General features: G+C 32.2%; 1 protein-coding gene across 4 annotated transcripts in view; it reads left to right on the top strand.

The window, feature by feature from the left end:
• CSMD3 (CUB and Sushi multiple domains 3) overlaps window positions 1-18,623 on the top strand; it is a 1,160,406-nt gene that overhangs the window by 127,198 nt on the left and 1,014,585 nt on the right. For all 4 annotated transcript variants that reach the window (XM_027574671.2, XM_027574666.2, XM_027574669.2 and 1 more), the window contains exon 2: window positions 1,832-2,054. In XM_027574671.2, coding sequence (XP_027430472.2) covers window positions 1,832-2,054 — 223 coding nt within the window. The remainder of the gene's footprint in view (window positions 1-1,831; window positions 2,055-18,623) is intronic.

The raw sequence follows: 18,623 nt of genomic DNA, 5'->3' as shown, positions 1-18,623 counted from the left end.
TATTTGACTTTTGGTGCATGAGCAAAAATGTATGTATACACACAAATATTGATTTTTTTAAAATTTCTACCTTATCCAACTTCTTGGTAACGTTTTAAAAGGCCAAAAAGAACCACAAGAACTGTGTTTATATCAATACTGAGTATCCCAGGTTTAGGACTTTGTGGTAAATAGAAATAATCAGAGTAGGTTCCTGAAGTAAATGTGGGTAAGAAGATAGGGTTGTACTGATTAATTCAGCTCTGAGCCACCCGCCTCACCATTAGAATCAGTAGAGCCATCTATTCTAAAGCATAAGGTTGTTTGGTAGAGAACTGCGTCCCCTAGCAAAAGCATGGTGTTCTTGTGAAAAGAGAGAGGAATGAATTACATCCCAAATCATTCTCTGCCACAATCTACAACTCTGGCTTCCCATCTTCTGTGCATGGTTCCTCATATTTTTCAAAAATATCCATACCTATCATATACTCATTCCTTCTCAGAGAGGGGAGCCCCATATTTCCTACATTTCTATATCCAGTTCCAAATATAGATACTTTGGGTAGTATGGTGTTCTCTCCCCCAAATTAACTCATATTTCTGACTTACAGCTTCATGGCCCATAAGCTTCATGTACAACCCACAGATTTGGAAATAACACCAAGGTGAAGAATTCTTATCAGAAAAAAAAAAGAATTCTTATCAGAACTTCCACAACCATGGATCCAGTCTTTAATTACATATAGACTAGTCTAGATACGTGCTGGGACCATCTTCCCTGATCATTGTCTAAATTTTAGAGTTTTACATTACCTAATATAACTATAGACTAGTATGTATTCATAAATAATTTCTCAAGAAACATAGTAAGTTTTCTAGGTGTCTCCAAGAGTCAAACTGTCAATAATTTAGATTTCCCATAGAATTAGAACTCCCATAGAACCATGGAAGTTCTTTTTTTTTTTTACGATTTATTTATTTATTTTAGAGAGAGTGAGAGAGCAGGGGAGGGCCAGTGACAGAATCCTCAAGCAGACTCCTCTCTGAGTGTGGAGCCTTATGGAGGGCTCTATGCCATGACCCTGAGATCATGACCAGAGACAAAATTAAGAATCAGACACTCAACCAACTGAGCCACCCAGGATCCCTGAACCATGGAATTTCTTAAGATGGCTACTGTCAGTTGTCCAGGATTCAAATTTTCAATGTATTTTCTTCCCAACCTTAGGTTTGATTCTGATATAGTTAGTTTAGGATTGTGTTTATCCTGCACGAACTACTCTGGTCAAAGAAAGAATGATTGCATAGATTGATTTTTTAGATCTGAACCATTTTTCCTTCTGGTTGAATCAGGGTGGGAAGGATTTTCCTAAGGCACATTGGGTACATGGTAGAGATGAGGACAGAAAAAAAAATAGCATGTTTTACCAAGAAAAGTGGAGTTAATTTTTTAAGACATAAAATGCATTCAAAAATTATTTAATTTTCATTGTTGTTCATGATTGTCCACAATTAGATTGGAAACTACTTCAGGGAAGATATCATGTTCTAAGATTTTGTTTGTCTGTTGGATCATGAAATGGATAATGATGTGTGGAGAATTTTACTTCATCAACTGGTTTATAATTGCTAACCACAAAATGTTTGATAAATGGCAAGTTTTTTTAAAGGATTTTGCTAGTTATGCCTTATCTTTTTAAAAAAGAAAATTAGATAATTTACCTAGCCCTTGCCATTTACAAAGTTATGGTAACATAGGGCTTAGAAAAAAGGCTTTTTCAAAATTATATGTCTCCTGGATTGTTTGTGTTTTATATATTATTAATGTCTGTTTATTTGTCTTTTGTTTCAGGATTTATTTATACATGTGGTGGAACTTTAAAAGGACTTAATGGCACTATAGAAAGCCCTGGTTTTCCATATGGATATCCAAATGGTGCAAACTGTACATGGGTAATAATAGCAGAAGAACGGAATAGAATACAAATTGTTTTTCAGTCATTTGCTCTAGAAGAAGAATATGACTACTTATCCCTATATGATGGACATCCTCATCCTACAAACTTTAGGACAAGGTTAGTGTGTTTTGAATGGAAGAATGGAGGGAAAATCTGTTATGGGTAAAAGTTTACTTTACACAAGAAACTTAAGATTTGTGATACAATTGTAATAAAGTCATATTCACCGTTTAATTTTTGTTCATTTGGAAATACATCATCTCATGCACAAATTAGCTCAGTATCTTTGACTTCATAATACTAGTATATTAACATTATCTCTCAAATGAGTGAATGTAAATTGAATTATGACCTCTTTAGATTGGTTAAAGGTATTTTTTTCAAATACTTATTTTCAGGCTTCATTAGTTATGGGCATAACTGTTGATAAAGTGAAAGCATACCATGCAATGTGGCTATTCAACTTTAATATACAACAATATGCAAAATATGCACAAATCAATATTCATATAAGAAAATACATTAATTTTATATAATGTGTATGGTTTATAAAATCTAAATATCTGAAAAATGGACCCGTTTATGTCACTAACTGGGAAATTTACATTTCTGTCCATACAAATGAGATTATTTATTTTTAAGCTACTTGATAAAACAGGTGTAAAAATTAGCTGGCACCTGTCTATTATTTAAGTGGTTCTTCAAAATTTCTTCTTGGAATATAGCGTATCTAAACATAAGAAATTTTTGCTGTCTTAACAAAAACTCCTTTTAAATATAGATCAACTCTAATTCAACCAAGTTCAAAATGCCAGATATTACATATTTCATTAAGTCCCAGATTTTTACCAATGTGTGTGATTTTTTTTAACCATAGTAAACTGTTTTTGAACTTTTAATTCAAAATATTCTAAGCAGATAAACTCTAAGAATTAAAGACTCTTTACATACTTGGCTATGTTTACACTCAGAATGATAGTTAAATATATCTCAGTTGTTTCAAACCACATGTCTATGCAAAGAAAAGGTCACTAGATTGATTACTGATGAGGGTTTATTTGCTTATTTGTTTGTCGCTATACATTCATTTACAAAGTATTACTAATTGTTTCTTCCCTTACACGAAGTCTTCCAATATCTATCCCTTTAAGAAATATACAATAAGGCTGACATGTCTGTTATTTCATTATCATGGCCAAAATCATTAAAAGCTGAATGTCTTCTGTTAATGACATGGCACTAAGTCAAGATAGAAAACAGATGGCACTGTGTACACTAGAGGGTGTGTGTGTGGGGGGGAGGTGGGCAGGTATCTGTGTTCACCTGTACATGTCCAATCAGATAACAGACTAAAAGAGAATAAGAAAGATAATTCTTAGAGTTTCCCATCGGCTAAAATGATGTATATTAAAGTAAAAGGACAAAGCTTTTTGCTTATTTTCTTTACAGCAGCAATACGTGCAATATAATTGGTGTAAATATAAAAAAGAAATAAAGCACTCAATGCTACCTGGCAGTTTCTAACTATAAAATCGCTGATAGTATGGTTTGCATAAGTATCTATTCTCTCTAGATCACCCTGAAAATGAGAAAACGCACTTTTATTTTACATCGGCTCCTTTTTTTGAAGAAACAATTGTGGCCTCTGGGAAGTTAAAAGACTCTGTCAGATGGGGAAAATCAATTTTTCTTCTCATTCTTTCTTTCCTAATTTGTAAATGGGAATAATAGCACTTAATTTACAGAGATTCTGTGTGTACTACAATGTAACGAAAACTCAGTAAATCTAATCCTTAGCATTTATTAAGTCCCCTGTACCTGACACTACCAAGTATTTGGTATTCATTATATTATTTAATTTCTCAAACAAAGTGTAAAGATTCCTATTATTATCATCAAAGTTTTACAATTGGGAAAATGAGTCTTACATTACTAGCCCAAGGTTAATTTTGTGGAAAGGAGCAAGAGGCAGGATCATCACTGCAACCCATCTTTGTCTCAGTTCAGAGCTTAAGCTTGTTAAAAAAAAAAAAAAGAAAAACGAAATAAAATTCATAATATATTATTCAAAATATATATAATCTCCATTGCTTATGTATTGATATATGAATTAAAGTCTATTTTTTCTTTGACAAAATTTAATGTATAGATAAATAATAAAAATATTTAAACATGTATAACATACAAAGATATAAACCAAAAGATAAATTACAAATTTATTCTTGGTTTTGTTTTATGGTCTCTCTTCCAATATGTACTCTATACCATTTTGCTCAAAGTTGGATATATAAGGCATCTATTGGTTTTTGTGCTTAAAGAAATACTGTTGTTGATGTTACGGCTGATTTTAATTAGAAAGACTAGGGAGAAAAAATCCAATGTGTAACCTACAGCACCTTCCAGACTGTGTTTATACACAAAGTCTGCTGTTTGATTAGAAGTTGAAACTGTTGCTGGCAGTTTGATTCATTTTTGTGTCTGTCTCTTTGACTTATTGTTTTCTTGCTTTTTGTTTCTCTCACATTCTCACTTAATACATGTCCTTATGGTATGTCTGCTGTTCCCTAACTTTTGGAAATTTGATACTTATATTTTGTTATCTTCCATGAACTCCAATGGTTATTTTTTAATGGCTTGCTATAGCTGCCTTGCAATAAAGCAGAGAAGAGAAGGTTTGTAGGTCTTGTCATTCTTGCTTGTGTAAGTAGAGGGACATACTGGATTTGGCAAACACAATTTCATACTTTCAAGTATTCTCTAAAACTCCACTTTTTGATAAGCCTGCTTGTTTTCCTTTGTTAATTTATTAAATAAAAATTGATATTGGGGGCTAAATGTGGTACTTGCACCAACGCACCATTAGAGAATTCCTTCATAGTTCTACATTTAGCTTATATCATATACTGGTGCATTTAAACAATTTGGTTTACTTGATGCATGAAAGTAATTCTAAGCTTTATTTTCTTTTTTAATGTGAATATTATATTTTCTCAAAAAGAAAATTATGCCAAAGGTAAAAAATAATTTTAATCTTATGGGACATATTTACATATTTAGGATCATTCTTCATATGCTATTTATGTTCTTATTTAATCTCCCTACATTAAAATATACATGTTTCACATGTGACTAGAATTTTTGCTATAATCAAATTATCAGATGCTTATATTTAATTTACCCTAAATTCATTTAATTATTCTTCTATTACAAGACATTTTTTTCTTTTATAAGTAATTCAGATATCAGCATTAGCTTTAATTCAGATAACAACCTCACACCACCATCTCCAGGTGAAAAGTATTCCAGAAAACAGCATTTCATTCCAACCTCAGCTGTAGAAATTGACATAAAGAATGCTCAGGACCAGTCAACAGACAAAATAGGTCACAGTATCAAAATGTTCTCATTCACACTTTCTATTTTACTATTAGAAACAAAGTTTAGTTTTTAAGAATGTTTAATTTTCTAAAGAAATAACTTCTAAGGTTATTATTGAAAAAAAGGAAGTAGTTATCCTAAAGTCATAGTCATAGTGTAGAAATGGCCACAACATGAATATTATCTTCTTAAATTGCATGAATTTTCATAAATGGATAATGCTAATAATGCTAAAAGTAAAAGAGATAAATATAAGGCAGGTAAATGTAAACATACAAAAACTCTTCTTGGGGGAGGCAGGCAATAAAAATAAACAACCGCTGTACAGAAATAGAAATCCATCTGCAGGGGACAGGTAATGAGGAGAGAGTCTGCTGTTTTAATTTTTTCCAGTTTAACCAAGATAATAGACATAGAACATTGTGTAAGTTTAAGTCATTCAACATGGTAATTTGATACATATATATATTGTGAAATGATTACCACAATAAGGTTAACACCTCTATCACCTCACATAATTGCATGTGTATGGTGAGAATTTGTTCTCTTAGCAACTTTCAAGTATATAAATACAGTATTGTTAACTATAATCACCATGATGTACATTAGATGTCCAGGACTTTTCATCTTATAACTGGAAACTTGTAATATTTGACCAACATCTCCCCATTTTCTCAAACTTTAGCCCCTGACAACACCATCCTACTTGATTTCTCTGAGTTTGGCTTTTTTAGAATCCACATAAAAGTGATATATCACATAGAACTAGTGGTTGACTTATCATCTATTGATGGACACATAGATTGCTTTCATCTCTTAAATAAAGCTGCAACAAACATGAGAGTATAGGTATTTCTTCAAGATGGTGACTTCATTCCCTTTGGACATGTGCCCAGAAGTGGAATGCTAAATAATATGGTAGTTCTATTTTGAATTTTTTGAAGAATATCCATAGTGTTTTCCATAGTGGCTGAACAAATTTACATTTCCACCCCAGTGCATAAGTGGGGTGGAATATCTCATTGTAATTTTGATTTCTATTTCTCTGATAATTAGTGATGTCAAGTAACATTTAATTTGCCTATTGAGCACTTGTGTGACTTTTTGGGAAAAATGTTTATTTGGGTTCTCTGCCCATTTTAAATTGGATTATTTGTGGTATAAGATAGGGATCAAATTCATGCTTTTGCATATGTTTGTCCAGTTTTCCCAGCACAATTTATTAAAGTCACTATCCTTTCCCCATTGGCTATTTCTGGCTTACTCAGCAAATATTAGTTGACTGTGTGTGTGTGTGGGGGGGGTTCTTCCTTGTCTCTCTGTTCTCTTCCATTGGTCTAATTTGTTTTTTGCCGGTATCATACTGTTTTGGTGACTGTAGCTTTGTAATACACTTTGAAATCAGGAAATGTGATGCCTCCAACTTTGTTCTTCTTCTCACAGTTCTTACTGGATTGCTTTGGCCATTCAGGGCCTTTTGTTGGGTTTCATATACATTTTAGGATTGTTTTTCCTATTTCTGTAAAAAATGCCATTGGAGTTTTGAAAAGGACTACATTGACTCCACAGAGAATTTTGGGTTATCATTATTAATAGTTATTATTATATTAATTATTAATCTATTAATTATAATTATTAATTTAATGATAGTAATCCTTTCTCATCTATGAGCAAAGAATAGTATTCCATTTATTTGTGTCTTTATTTTTTTTTGCACCTTTACTGAATTAGTTTATTACTTCTAACTGGGTGTTACTGTCTTTAGGATTTTCTGTATATAAAGATCATATCATATGCAGAGACAAGTTTACATTTTCCTTTCACATTTGAATGTTGTTTATTTATGTTTCTTACCTGTTTGCTCTGGCTGGGACATCCAATACTATATTGAATATGAGTAGTGAGAGTGGGCAACCTTGTCTTGTTCCACATCTTAGAGGAAAACTTTTCAACCTTTCATCATGGAGTATAATGTTAGCTGTGGGGTGGTCCTATATGGACTTTATTGAGTTATGTTCCTCCTGTATCTAATTTGTTAAGAGTGTTTATCACAAGTAGATGTAAATTTTTGCCAAATGCATTTTTCTGTACCTATTGAAATAATCATATAATTTTTATTTTTCATTATGTTAATGGGATGCATAACACTGATTAATTTGTTTATATTGAAACATCCTTGCATCCCAGAGATAAATCCCACAATCATGGTGTATAATCCTTTCAATGTGCTGTTGACTTTAGTCTGCTAGCATTTTGTTGAGATTTCTGCATCTATATTTGTCAAGGATGTTGGTCTGTACTTTTCTTTTCTTGTGGTGTCCTTATCTGGCTTTGGTATCAGGGTATTGGTGGCCTCATAAAATTTGGAAGTGTTTCACCCCCTTCAATATTTTGGAAGAGTTTTAAAAGACTGGACTTTAATTCTTAATATGTTTGGTAAAATTCACCAGTGAAACCATGTTTATGGGTTTTTATTTGTTCAGAGAGAAAGAAAGGCCAGTTGGAGCATCTGTAGGTGAGGCACCCCTAGCAGCTCAGGGGAAGGTTTCATGATGGAGTCCATGAGGCTGTAAGTAGATCCTGTTTCTGTCTGAAGTCCTCTGAGAGCCATAAATTCCAATTTCCCAACTGGTCTCTGTCCCCCAGTATTCTGGGTGGGATGAAAAAGAAGTGAGTCTCTCTGGCAGCATCGTAGACAGCTGGAAAATCCGGGCATCATTCATATATTCTCATTTTCCCCATGAGAGAAATCAAGGGCTGAGAAGGCTCATCTGTATCCTCTTGAGGAAAGAAGGACACAGGTAAAGTGAAACTGTTCCTCTTACCAACTTTGATGCATCCAATCTTAATATTTTTGCTCAAATGATGAATTGGAACATCTTTGTTGGACTCCTGGACTTCTACAAAGGGTCTCTCATCCATGAACAATTGTCTAAATCAGTGTTCTTTAGGGAAAGATGGGAGAAAACTTTTATTCCACTATTATGATGTTACTCAAATTTGAAGTTTTAAGTGTTGTGGTCAGAGCTGGTTGAGTAGAACCAGTAAGAGCTGGGGTGACAAATGGAAGTGAGAGATTTCCGAGGAAAAGGAACAACCAGGGCAAACATCCTGATTGTGGAACATGCATGTGAAGATGAGTACACAAAGAGGCCTGAGAGGTGATGCAATAGGGCAAGTCTATACAAAGTCTGGCAGACCATTGTAAACACTGAATTTTTTTTAAGTGAGCTAAAAGGCCGTCAGAGTTTTGAGTATGGATGTGACATGATCTAACTTGGGCCACCACCAACATAGTCAACTTTGGTACTGCACAAAGTTGCCAGGCCTTGGATCCAACAATCCAAGCCTATGCTACTTTAGCCAGGTTCATGCCCCTGCCCAAACCCATGGTACTGTTTTAAGTGTGGGGAAAGGAGACCTATTTTGAAATACATTCCCAGGAAGGAGGTCTTTTGCAATTTCTCCCACCAGTAAGGTCACCTTTTTGCAATTCCCATAAACCATGACCTATTATTGTATTTCAGAATCTGAAAAGATCACTTAAGCTATTCTATAGAAAACAGACTCTGTCAACAACTAACAAAAATTTACCGTTTATTGATAGAGTGAATTCTGTGAGAGAAGTAGATATGAGATGAATAACAAAAGTCACATAATATGCAACATCATTATATATAACTCTATTCCATTTCACCTAAAGGAAAAGTTATTTTATATGAAAATGTGAATTTTTTTATATTTAATGGCAGTGGAGAATATAAAATTTTTGAGAAAATTAAAATATCTAACATAGTATAACTTCTCAAAATTTATTTGTATAAATTTAATTTCCTATCATTTTAAATATTAACCAAAATACAAAGAGATTGCAAGATGTGACACCATGAATAAAAACATTTTTTATGACCAAAATATACATCAAATAAAATATTTAAATAATGATCAAAGAAAATTGTTTTCAAGATGTATAAAACAAAAAGTCATGATATACTTAATATAAATAACTTTTTAAAATATGAAAATTATAGTCATATGAATGGAAATATGCAAAAATACGCACAGGGAGTTCACAAAAGAAGAATGCTAAATTAGTAATGTAAAATAAGAAACTAGTAAAAATAAATCTTGGTAGCTATCAGAAAAAACAAAAAGAGCAATGTAACATTTTTCAAATATAAAACTAAGACCTAAACAATTGTAAACACTGTTGGTGAAAATATTTAGGTACTTTCCTGCATGAGTAATAGGAATATCACTCTATGTACTGTTTCTGAAGGACAACAGCAATAACTAATAATTAAGGTTATTACTTATAATATCAATCAATCAATCAATCAAATGTCTCCCTCTCCAAATTAGATACAGAATTTCTTTTGCTGTTTTGTTTAAAATAGCAAAATTATGAATGTTTTATGATAAAGACTGATTAATAACCAACAGAGAAAATGCAGCAGTTAGATGACAAATCTTACAACAATTTTTTATGGATGGAGAAAAGGTTCACAATATATCACTGGATAGAATAAAAAAAACAGATTGTAAAGCAGCATGGATAATAATATAAGATAGCTTGTGCATTTGTGTCTGTTTGTTTATGAACTGAAAGATTTACTCCAAAATAACTGAGGATTTTTTCCCTTTTTACTAGTCTTTGAATTTTAAGATTTTTACCTTGAATACCCAGAGGCATTAGAAAAAAATAATTTTCTGGTTTCTTTATATCTCTTCCAAATTTCAAGTATATTTTTCTGATATATATTACTTAGCGATTTAGGGTTTAAATTTTAAACTGGAAGAGAGAACACTGACTAATGACTATTGACTATCTCTCTCAGTAAATTAGACCTTCAAATAATCAAAACCATATCATAAAACTTTATTTTTGAAATTTTCAAATTTACAATCTAAGTGTATTAACACAATCTAAGTTTACATACTTAATAATATAAAGGGATTGTGAAGAAGGAAACTATTTTTTAAAGTTAAACAACATGACATCTAAAAATGTGAGTCTGTCAAAATCATTTTATTTTTTTCTAAACAGTTCAGTCTTTTATTTTCCAGATAATGGTCCTAAATCAATAGAGAAACTATAAGCATGCATATTTATATATAAACATCTTGTTCTCAGAAAACATTGAATTAGATTTTGAATTAAGTTAATATATGTTAGAATCAAAATTTTATTTATAATTGGGACATTAATTTTCTACAGCTCAATATTTAGGTCTTAAGTGTGCAATTAGGTTTTGATGAAACATGTATAAACACATGTTAACATCCCTATTAACCTACAGATCTTTTCATCATCCCAGAAAGTCATATTCTATTCCTTTCCAGTCAATCTCCATACTTCGGAAGGAACCACCATGCTAATTTGCTTTACCAGGGATTAATTTGCCCCTTCTATATTTATATTCATAGAAATCAAATGCTACACAATGTACTTTGTGTATCTGGTCTTTTTCACTAAGCATACTGTTTTTGAGACTCATATACATTGCTGTATCAACAGTTTATTCCTTTATGTTGTGGAGTAACATTTCATCCCACGAATTGTTTATTTTCCTGGTAAAAAAAAGTTTGGATTTTTTTAAGTTTGGAGCTATTCTGAATAAAGATGTAATAAATATTCCCTGCATGTCTTTCTGTGGATGCATTTTCATTTATCTAGAAAAAATACCTAGTAGTAGAATTGTTGGATTATTGGGTAAATCTTTGTTTAATATCATAAAATACCCCCAAATAGATTTCCAAAGTGGTTGCCCTATTTTTTATTCTTTTTTGTGATTGTTTTTTTAAAGATTTATTTATTTGAAAGAGAAAGCGAGAGTAGGGGGAGGGGCAGGAGGAGAGGGAGAGAAGCCGTAAGCAGACTCCCTACTGAGCCTAGAGCCTGAGGACACTCAGTCTCATGACCTATGAGATCATGACCTGAGCCTAAATCAAAAGTCAGCCGCTTAACTGAGCCAAACAGGTGCCCAAACCCTATTTTATATTCTGCCAATATCGTATAAGAATTCTGACTGCTCCACATCATTGCCAACAGTTGAGGTTGACAATCTTACTGTTTTTATTTTGCGTTTCTGTGATTACTAATGCTATTAAGCACTTTCTTATGCACTTATTGAGCATTTATTGATATATCTTATAAAGTATCTGTTCAAGTATTTTGCCTATTTTTAATTGCATTGTTTGATTTGTCTTGATATTACTGAATTGTGTGTCTTTATTCAATCCTTATACCATTTTTTGACAAATATATACATTGCAAGTGTGTTTTTCCAATCTTTAATTTTCATTTTGTTATACATCTTTTGATGAGCTGAAATTTTTAATTTTGGAAAAGCCCAATTTATTAATTTGAAAATTTGTTAATGCTTTCTAGTCTGATAAAATAGTTACTTATCCAAAGACAGAAAAAGATTCTCCTACATTTTCTTCTGAAGCTTAGGAATATTATCCTTTATATTTAGATCTATAATAAGCCTTGAAAGTGTAAAGAAGTCTATGTTCATTTTACTCTCTGTGGCTATTATAGTGAATAAGAATTAAGATGGCCTACATATTAAGGAATCCTAGAACTGACAATTCAATAATTATATTGGATTGGATTTTACTGAGCATGGTTACAATGAAGCATATTTCAAGTGCTTTTAAAAATGACTACATGATCAACTAAATTTTGCTAGAGAAAGCTCTATTTTATTTTTCCTATTTCTATCATAAAACTACCCCTTATTGTTGTTGACCTTTTTACTTTGTGATTATCCATAATCTATTTATACCTTCTTGGTCATAGTTATAAAATATACTTCACTACTGTGGCTAAATTCTCTGACCTTTATTCCTTTATTGTTATGAAATATCATTTATTTACCCAGGTTTTTTTTCAGTACTGTGAGGGATAAATATAATAGATATAATGCATCTTATCACAATTTCTTGTTTAGTTTTACAAACTCACTGGATTTCTGAGATAACCTTAGAATCCACAAGCCTAAGGGATATAATGAAGGAATACTAATTAGAATGAACAGAGAATAATCATAGCTTGAGTTCCCATTTGTGCAATTAGTAGACCTTTCCTCCTTCAGAAAATATTGGCAGTATCCCCATAAGTGTTCCTGAGCAACCATTATAGTTTTCTTCTTACATGATTAATCTTGTCTCTGTTTTTCTCTCCTTTGCTCCCTTAATTTCCCAGTCAGGTTTGATTGAGATGGTAAGACCTAACCCAATCTGTTGTCTCTGAAGACTTCCTCCTTCACAGTTAGAAACTGTAGTCCTTGCATCCTGATTATCTATTTCTCTTGTATAATAAAATGTCTGTGAAATGCAGAGGCTCTAAGTGCTTGACCTACTGGCACAGATGACTCAGTGTGTGTGTTGTGTGAATGTGTACGTGTAAATTGCCTGTGATATTAACAACTGTTTACTCAATAAAGAGAAGCGATACTAGGTTTTTCTTATTTATGTACAAAATTAATGAGATCTGCAGATGGCAACATGAATTTTGCTCACTGTTGATCCAATTATGTCCTTGGTGATGGTGATAGCCATGTATAAAAAATACAGATGTCAGAAAACACAGAAATTGAGGGTAGAAGTGGGTTTTTCTATGAACATATTTGAAAAGGATGTTATATTGTGGTTAGTACCCTCTTCTCTAATGCTTTAATTTACTAAAGACTTATGGATCACCAGAGGGCATGCAAGTGAATTAGAAAACAAAACAAAACAAAAGAAAATTTTGATGCACCTTAGGCAGTTAATGACTCTTCTCATTCGATATCATTTCTCACTTTGGAGCATTCAAATTAATGATTGGATAGATCTCAAGGACAGTCGGGGTTTCTAGAACTTTTTGTCAACATAAAAGACTCTTTCAAATCTGAGTAAGGCAAGGATTGAGGAGTACACACAATCACTTGTTGTTTATACTAGGCACATTGCCAAAAAGAATTGAGGTTGCTTTGAGTGAAGAAACAGACTAAATCAAACCATTAAAATAGGGGTTAAATCATAAAACAAAAGATGTCAACAAGCAAATTTAAACACTTTGTTCTATGAATTACATTTATTCAATCTTTTACAGCAAATCTGTGAAAGGTTTACTCCCATTAGCCTGCTTTCAGGAAAACAGCAGATATTTTAAAAGCGAACTATACATGGTGTTATAAGTCACTAACTAGTGATATTTCTTTTCCAAGTCACTTACTCTCCATAAACATTCATTTTTTCTTCTGTAAAATGGCATAATCAAAATGCGGGTTTTTCTCACAGAAAGCAACTAGATGTTCTTATAAATATAAATGTTGTCAGTAACAGAAAATTTCATATAGCAATCTGAAACCCTAAATAGAATTTTTAAATTAGGCATCCCAGATGAACTCTTTGTGAATTCATCTAAATTGGTTAATATATGATATTCTAAGGGAAGCTACAAATATGCTACATCTATTAAAAAGGATCATTTTTCTGAATACACACTCTATGTCAGGCTGTACATATACAATTCTCATAATATCATTTCAGATATTCTTCCCAATATGCCTACTACACAGATGAGAAAAATAATTTTCAGAAAGATCAATAATTTCTTCAAAATCATAAAATTAGATTTTCAAGACGTTTGATTCAACAGAAGTTTGAATCTCAATAGCACAAGTCATTAGTTACATTTATTTACATTTCAACTATACCATTTTTAGAATGATTGATTAGATTTACTTTAGACTAGAAAACTACAGAATCAGATAACTTTTACTGACCACTTATTTTACAAAGTCATTTTACTAAATGCAAATTGAAAGTCAAGACCATTAAAGGGTCCATATTTATATCAGAGTCTACTTTAAAAAAAAAATCACCTACTTGCTGTTATGACATGACATGTACCCAAAGATATATTTTTGTCATAAAAATTATTGTATACAAGAGAAGTAAATATTCCTTCATAAAAGTTTAAAGTTTGGTGTTCTTAAGATAGTAGAAAATATTGAGCTGACATAGAAAAAAAATTAAATTTATCAACATAAAAAGTAAATAATTGATTAAGTGCATGGTTATGTATGTTATCTTTTTAGAAATCCTGAAGACATTTCAATTGTGTTTTAAATGGTATATTTAAAAAACTAAGTTAGCTATGTACAAATTAAAAAATGGTATTCAAAAAATTCTTGATTTTATAAAATATTATAATACTAATTTGGGATAAATGTTGGGAAGATAAAAATTAAAGTATTCAAGAAATGTACATGATAATTTTCTAAATGATATTCCTCTGTAAATGCAGATTTAAAAGATTAATCTTGGAAAACAGAAGGGATCATAAATTTGTACACACATGCATACAACAAACATAAAGACTTTACAAAATCAGTGGCAAAATCTAGTGATTAAATATTGTTATCACTAACCTATATTAAAATTAATGCATTATATTTGTATTATATGTTCCTTTTAAAATTGCTTTTTTGAGCTATTGGAAAATCAAAATAAAATTTCAGAATCCTTTTGCATATGTGAAACTCTGATTGGTGGACAGAAGGACTAAAAAATGCATAGAATATGGAACTTGTCACAGCAGCTACCAATATGTTTGTGGTAATTTTTTTTTAATGCATGAACCAATCATAGCAGCCTCATTTCATTCATTTTTAAAATAATATTTTATAGTTACAAAAGTCAAATTATTTTTGGGTGCAATGGGAATGCTAGAAAATACTCACCTCCCTCCCCAAAAATAAAGCAATATGAATACAACCCACTGTTCACCAGATCTATTGAGATACTGCTACTAAGTTACCATTTAATGGGTCAGTTACATTTCCACATGAATGTCCCGTATACTCTTTTAAAAATATCTTTGTACATAAAAGTATATAAGTATGCAAAATAGAATTTATGAAGGATTATATTAGAGTGAACACCAATAAGCCTACCACTTAACCAAGATGGTGCCAATATTTTTCTTCCCTATCCCTTCCCGGGCCTTACCCCGACTTTTCGTTAGAAACAAATATTCCCATATTAAGGCCATCTCTTCCTTAATTAAAAAAATATAGCTTAATCATATGTGAATGTAACTCCAAACAACATAAAGTTTAATTTTGCTTATTTTATAGTTTTATAGGTTTCTGAGACTTGCATTTTGACTCAACATAAGGTCTCTGAGTCATCTAAATTGTGGCACATTGCTGTAGTTTATCCATTTTCTTTCAGTCTAATGCAGTTACAATTCAATTATGATTATAATGCACTTTGTATATTTTCTAGAAGACATTCATTTGTATTGTTTTCAGTTTCGCTTTTACAAATAATGTGTCTATAAGTAAACTTGTATATATCTTGTGGAACAGAGTACAAGAGATTCTCTTAGATCTGAGTGAAAGGCCAAATCTGTGTATAAAGAAGATGCAATTGTTCAAATTTATTCAAATTTAGGGGCGCCTGGGTGGCTCAGTTGGTTAAGCGACTGCCTTTGGCTCAGGTCATGGTCCTGGAGTCACAGGATCGAGTCCCACATCGGGCTTCTTGCTCAGCAGGGAGTCTGCTTCTCCCTCTGACCCTCTTCCCTCTCGTGCTCTCTCTCATTCTCTCTCTCTCAAATAAATAAAATCTTTAAAAAAAAATAAAAAAAAGAAAATTTATTCAAATTTATGTAAAGCTAATTGTTTCCCTAAGTGGTCACACTACTTTACAATACTATGGATATTGTATAAAAAATTATTTATAATATATAATGTCTCTTGACATATTCAGCCCTTGATAGCTAATAGAAATCTTAATTTTCACAATCCATTGGTTGTAAAATTCTGTGCCATGATTTGAATTTGTATTTTTCTGATTGCATGAGGTTGAACTTTAAAAACATTTTTTTTTTTGAGTATAGATGAGGTACAATGTTATATTAGTTTCAGGTGTACAACATAGTGATTCCACAAGTTTATACATTATGCTAATGCTCACCACATGTGTAGCTACCATCTGCCACCATACAATCCTATTACAATATCATAGATGATATTCCCCATGCTGTACCTTCTATTACTATAACTTAATTATTCCATAACTGAAAACCTGTATTCCCACTCTCCTTCACCCATTTTACCCATTTTACCACCCACCTCACCTCTGGCAACCATCAGTTTCTTCTTTGTGTTTATAGGTTTGATTCTGCTTTTTTGTTTATTCATGTGTTTTGTTTTTTAGATTCCACATATGAGTGAAATCATATGGTATTTGGCTTTCTCAGTCTGACTTATTTCACTTAGTAACTACACTTTAGTTCCATCCATGTTGTTGCGAATGGCAAGGACTCACTTTCTAACCCATACATGAAAATAAACTCAAAATGGATTAAAGACCTAAATAGGAAACCTGAAATCATAAAATGCCTAGAAGAGAACATAGATGAGTTCATTTCACATCAGTTATAGCAACATTTTTCTACATATGTCTCCTAAGGCAAGAGAAACAAAAGCAAAAATAAACTACTGGGATTATATTAAAATAAAAAGCTTTTGCATAGCAGAGGAAACCATCAACAAAACCAAAAGGCAACCTACTGAATGGGGGAAGATATTAGCAAATGATACATCTGATAAGGAGTTAATATCCAAAATATAAAAAGAACTTATATAACTCAACACCAAAAAAACATATAACCCAATTAAAAACTGAGTAGATGACTTGAATAGACATTTTTTCCTCCGAGGAAGACACAGATGGCCAACAGACACAAGAAAAGATGTTCAGTATTACTAATCATCAAGGAAATGTAAATCAAAACCACAATGACATATCACTTACACCTCTCAGAATGGCTAAAATCAAAAAGACAAGAAATAACGAATGTTGGTGAAGATGTGGAGAAAAAGGAATCCTCATGCACTAATAGTGGGAATGCAAATTGGTGGAGCCACTGTGGAAACAGTATGAAGTTTCTGCAAAAAAATAAAAATAGAATTGTCATATGATCCAGTAATTCCATGGCTGGGTATTTACCCAAAGAAAATGAAAACACTAATTTGAAAATATGTATATATCCCCATGTGTATTGCAGCATTGTTTATAATACCCAAGATATGGAAGCAACAGAAGTGTTTATTGATAGATGAATGAGCTTCTTGCCTCAGGTTTATGTGCCACTCCTAAGGGTAACATATGAAAGAAAAAGTCAAAAAAAATTTCTGATTTTTTTTTTTGCCACGAAAAGCTAAAAAACATCTAGTTATATTTTTCTGGGTGAAGCAGATACAGAATGATCATGTTGGGATGGGGCTAGAAATGAGAAGTTTGATTTGATTACATTAATTTTTAAAAAGCCCTATTAGGCACACAACTAGCAATGTCAAGTGGGCATTTGGATATACAAATCTGGAGCTGAGAGAAGAAAGAAGCAGACTAAAAACTATGGCTGTAGATAAGAATACATGAGAGAGAAAAATGTCTAAGGACTGAGATCTGGCCACTCCAGGTATAGAGACCAAGGAGGTCAGGAAGAGGCAGCAGAGGAGGATGTAAAAGATAGAGTCCAGGGAAGTAAGAGGAAACTAAGTGAGCAAGGTATCCTAGGAGCAAAGTGAAGAAAGTAGGAGGCACAATGAGGACCTATGACAAATGCTGAGGCTGCACCCTCTTCAAGTTCTGTGACAGTTGGGTATTGCCCATTGGGTTTGAAAATAGGTCATTTAAAATGGATAAAAGTTACTTTTTCTAGCAGTGTTTTCTAGCAGTGGGAGCAAAAGTCAGTTTGAAGCAGAGGGGTTCAGGAGAGAGTGAGAAGAAACAAAATGGAAACTATGATAGACCATTATGCATACAAAGAACGGTTAGTGTAAAGTTGACAAAAATAAAACACAATATAATCTAGAGAGAAATGTGGAAAGGGCAGAATTTATTTTAATTATATGCACATTTACTTATACATATATTTATTTGTTGGGAGATAATCATATTTCAGACTAGGGGAATAATTATCCTACATGGTCATGTCTGAGGTGGATGTTTAGGAGCATGTCTTTTTTTATGGCCTGCAGAGCTTCCTGCTGGTTCAAATCTGTGTTAAGGCTCACTCAAAAGTTGTTTTTATCCTGGCTTGCAATGCATTTGGCAATATAATTCACACCAATTCAGTAAGCTTGTGATCATTTTGCTTTCCTACAGTCTCATATGTCAGTAACTATATGCAAAGTCTTTGATTTTCTTTTCTAAACATAATTCTAATATCCTTTTTAAATTTTTTTCCTCATCTTTTTTTTCTCTCTTAAATTACTGGTGGCTATCCTGAAGTTATAG

The sequence above is a fragment of the Zalophus californianus genome, chromosome 4, assembly GCF_009762305.2.
Source record: "Zalophus californianus isolate mZalCal1 chromosome 4, mZalCal1.pri.v2, whole genome shotgun sequence".
NCBI classification, from domain to species: domain Eukaryota; kingdom Metazoa; phylum Chordata; class Mammalia; order Carnivora; family Otariidae; genus Zalophus; species Zalophus californianus.
This window is presented reverse-complemented; position numbering and strand designations above follow the sequence as displayed.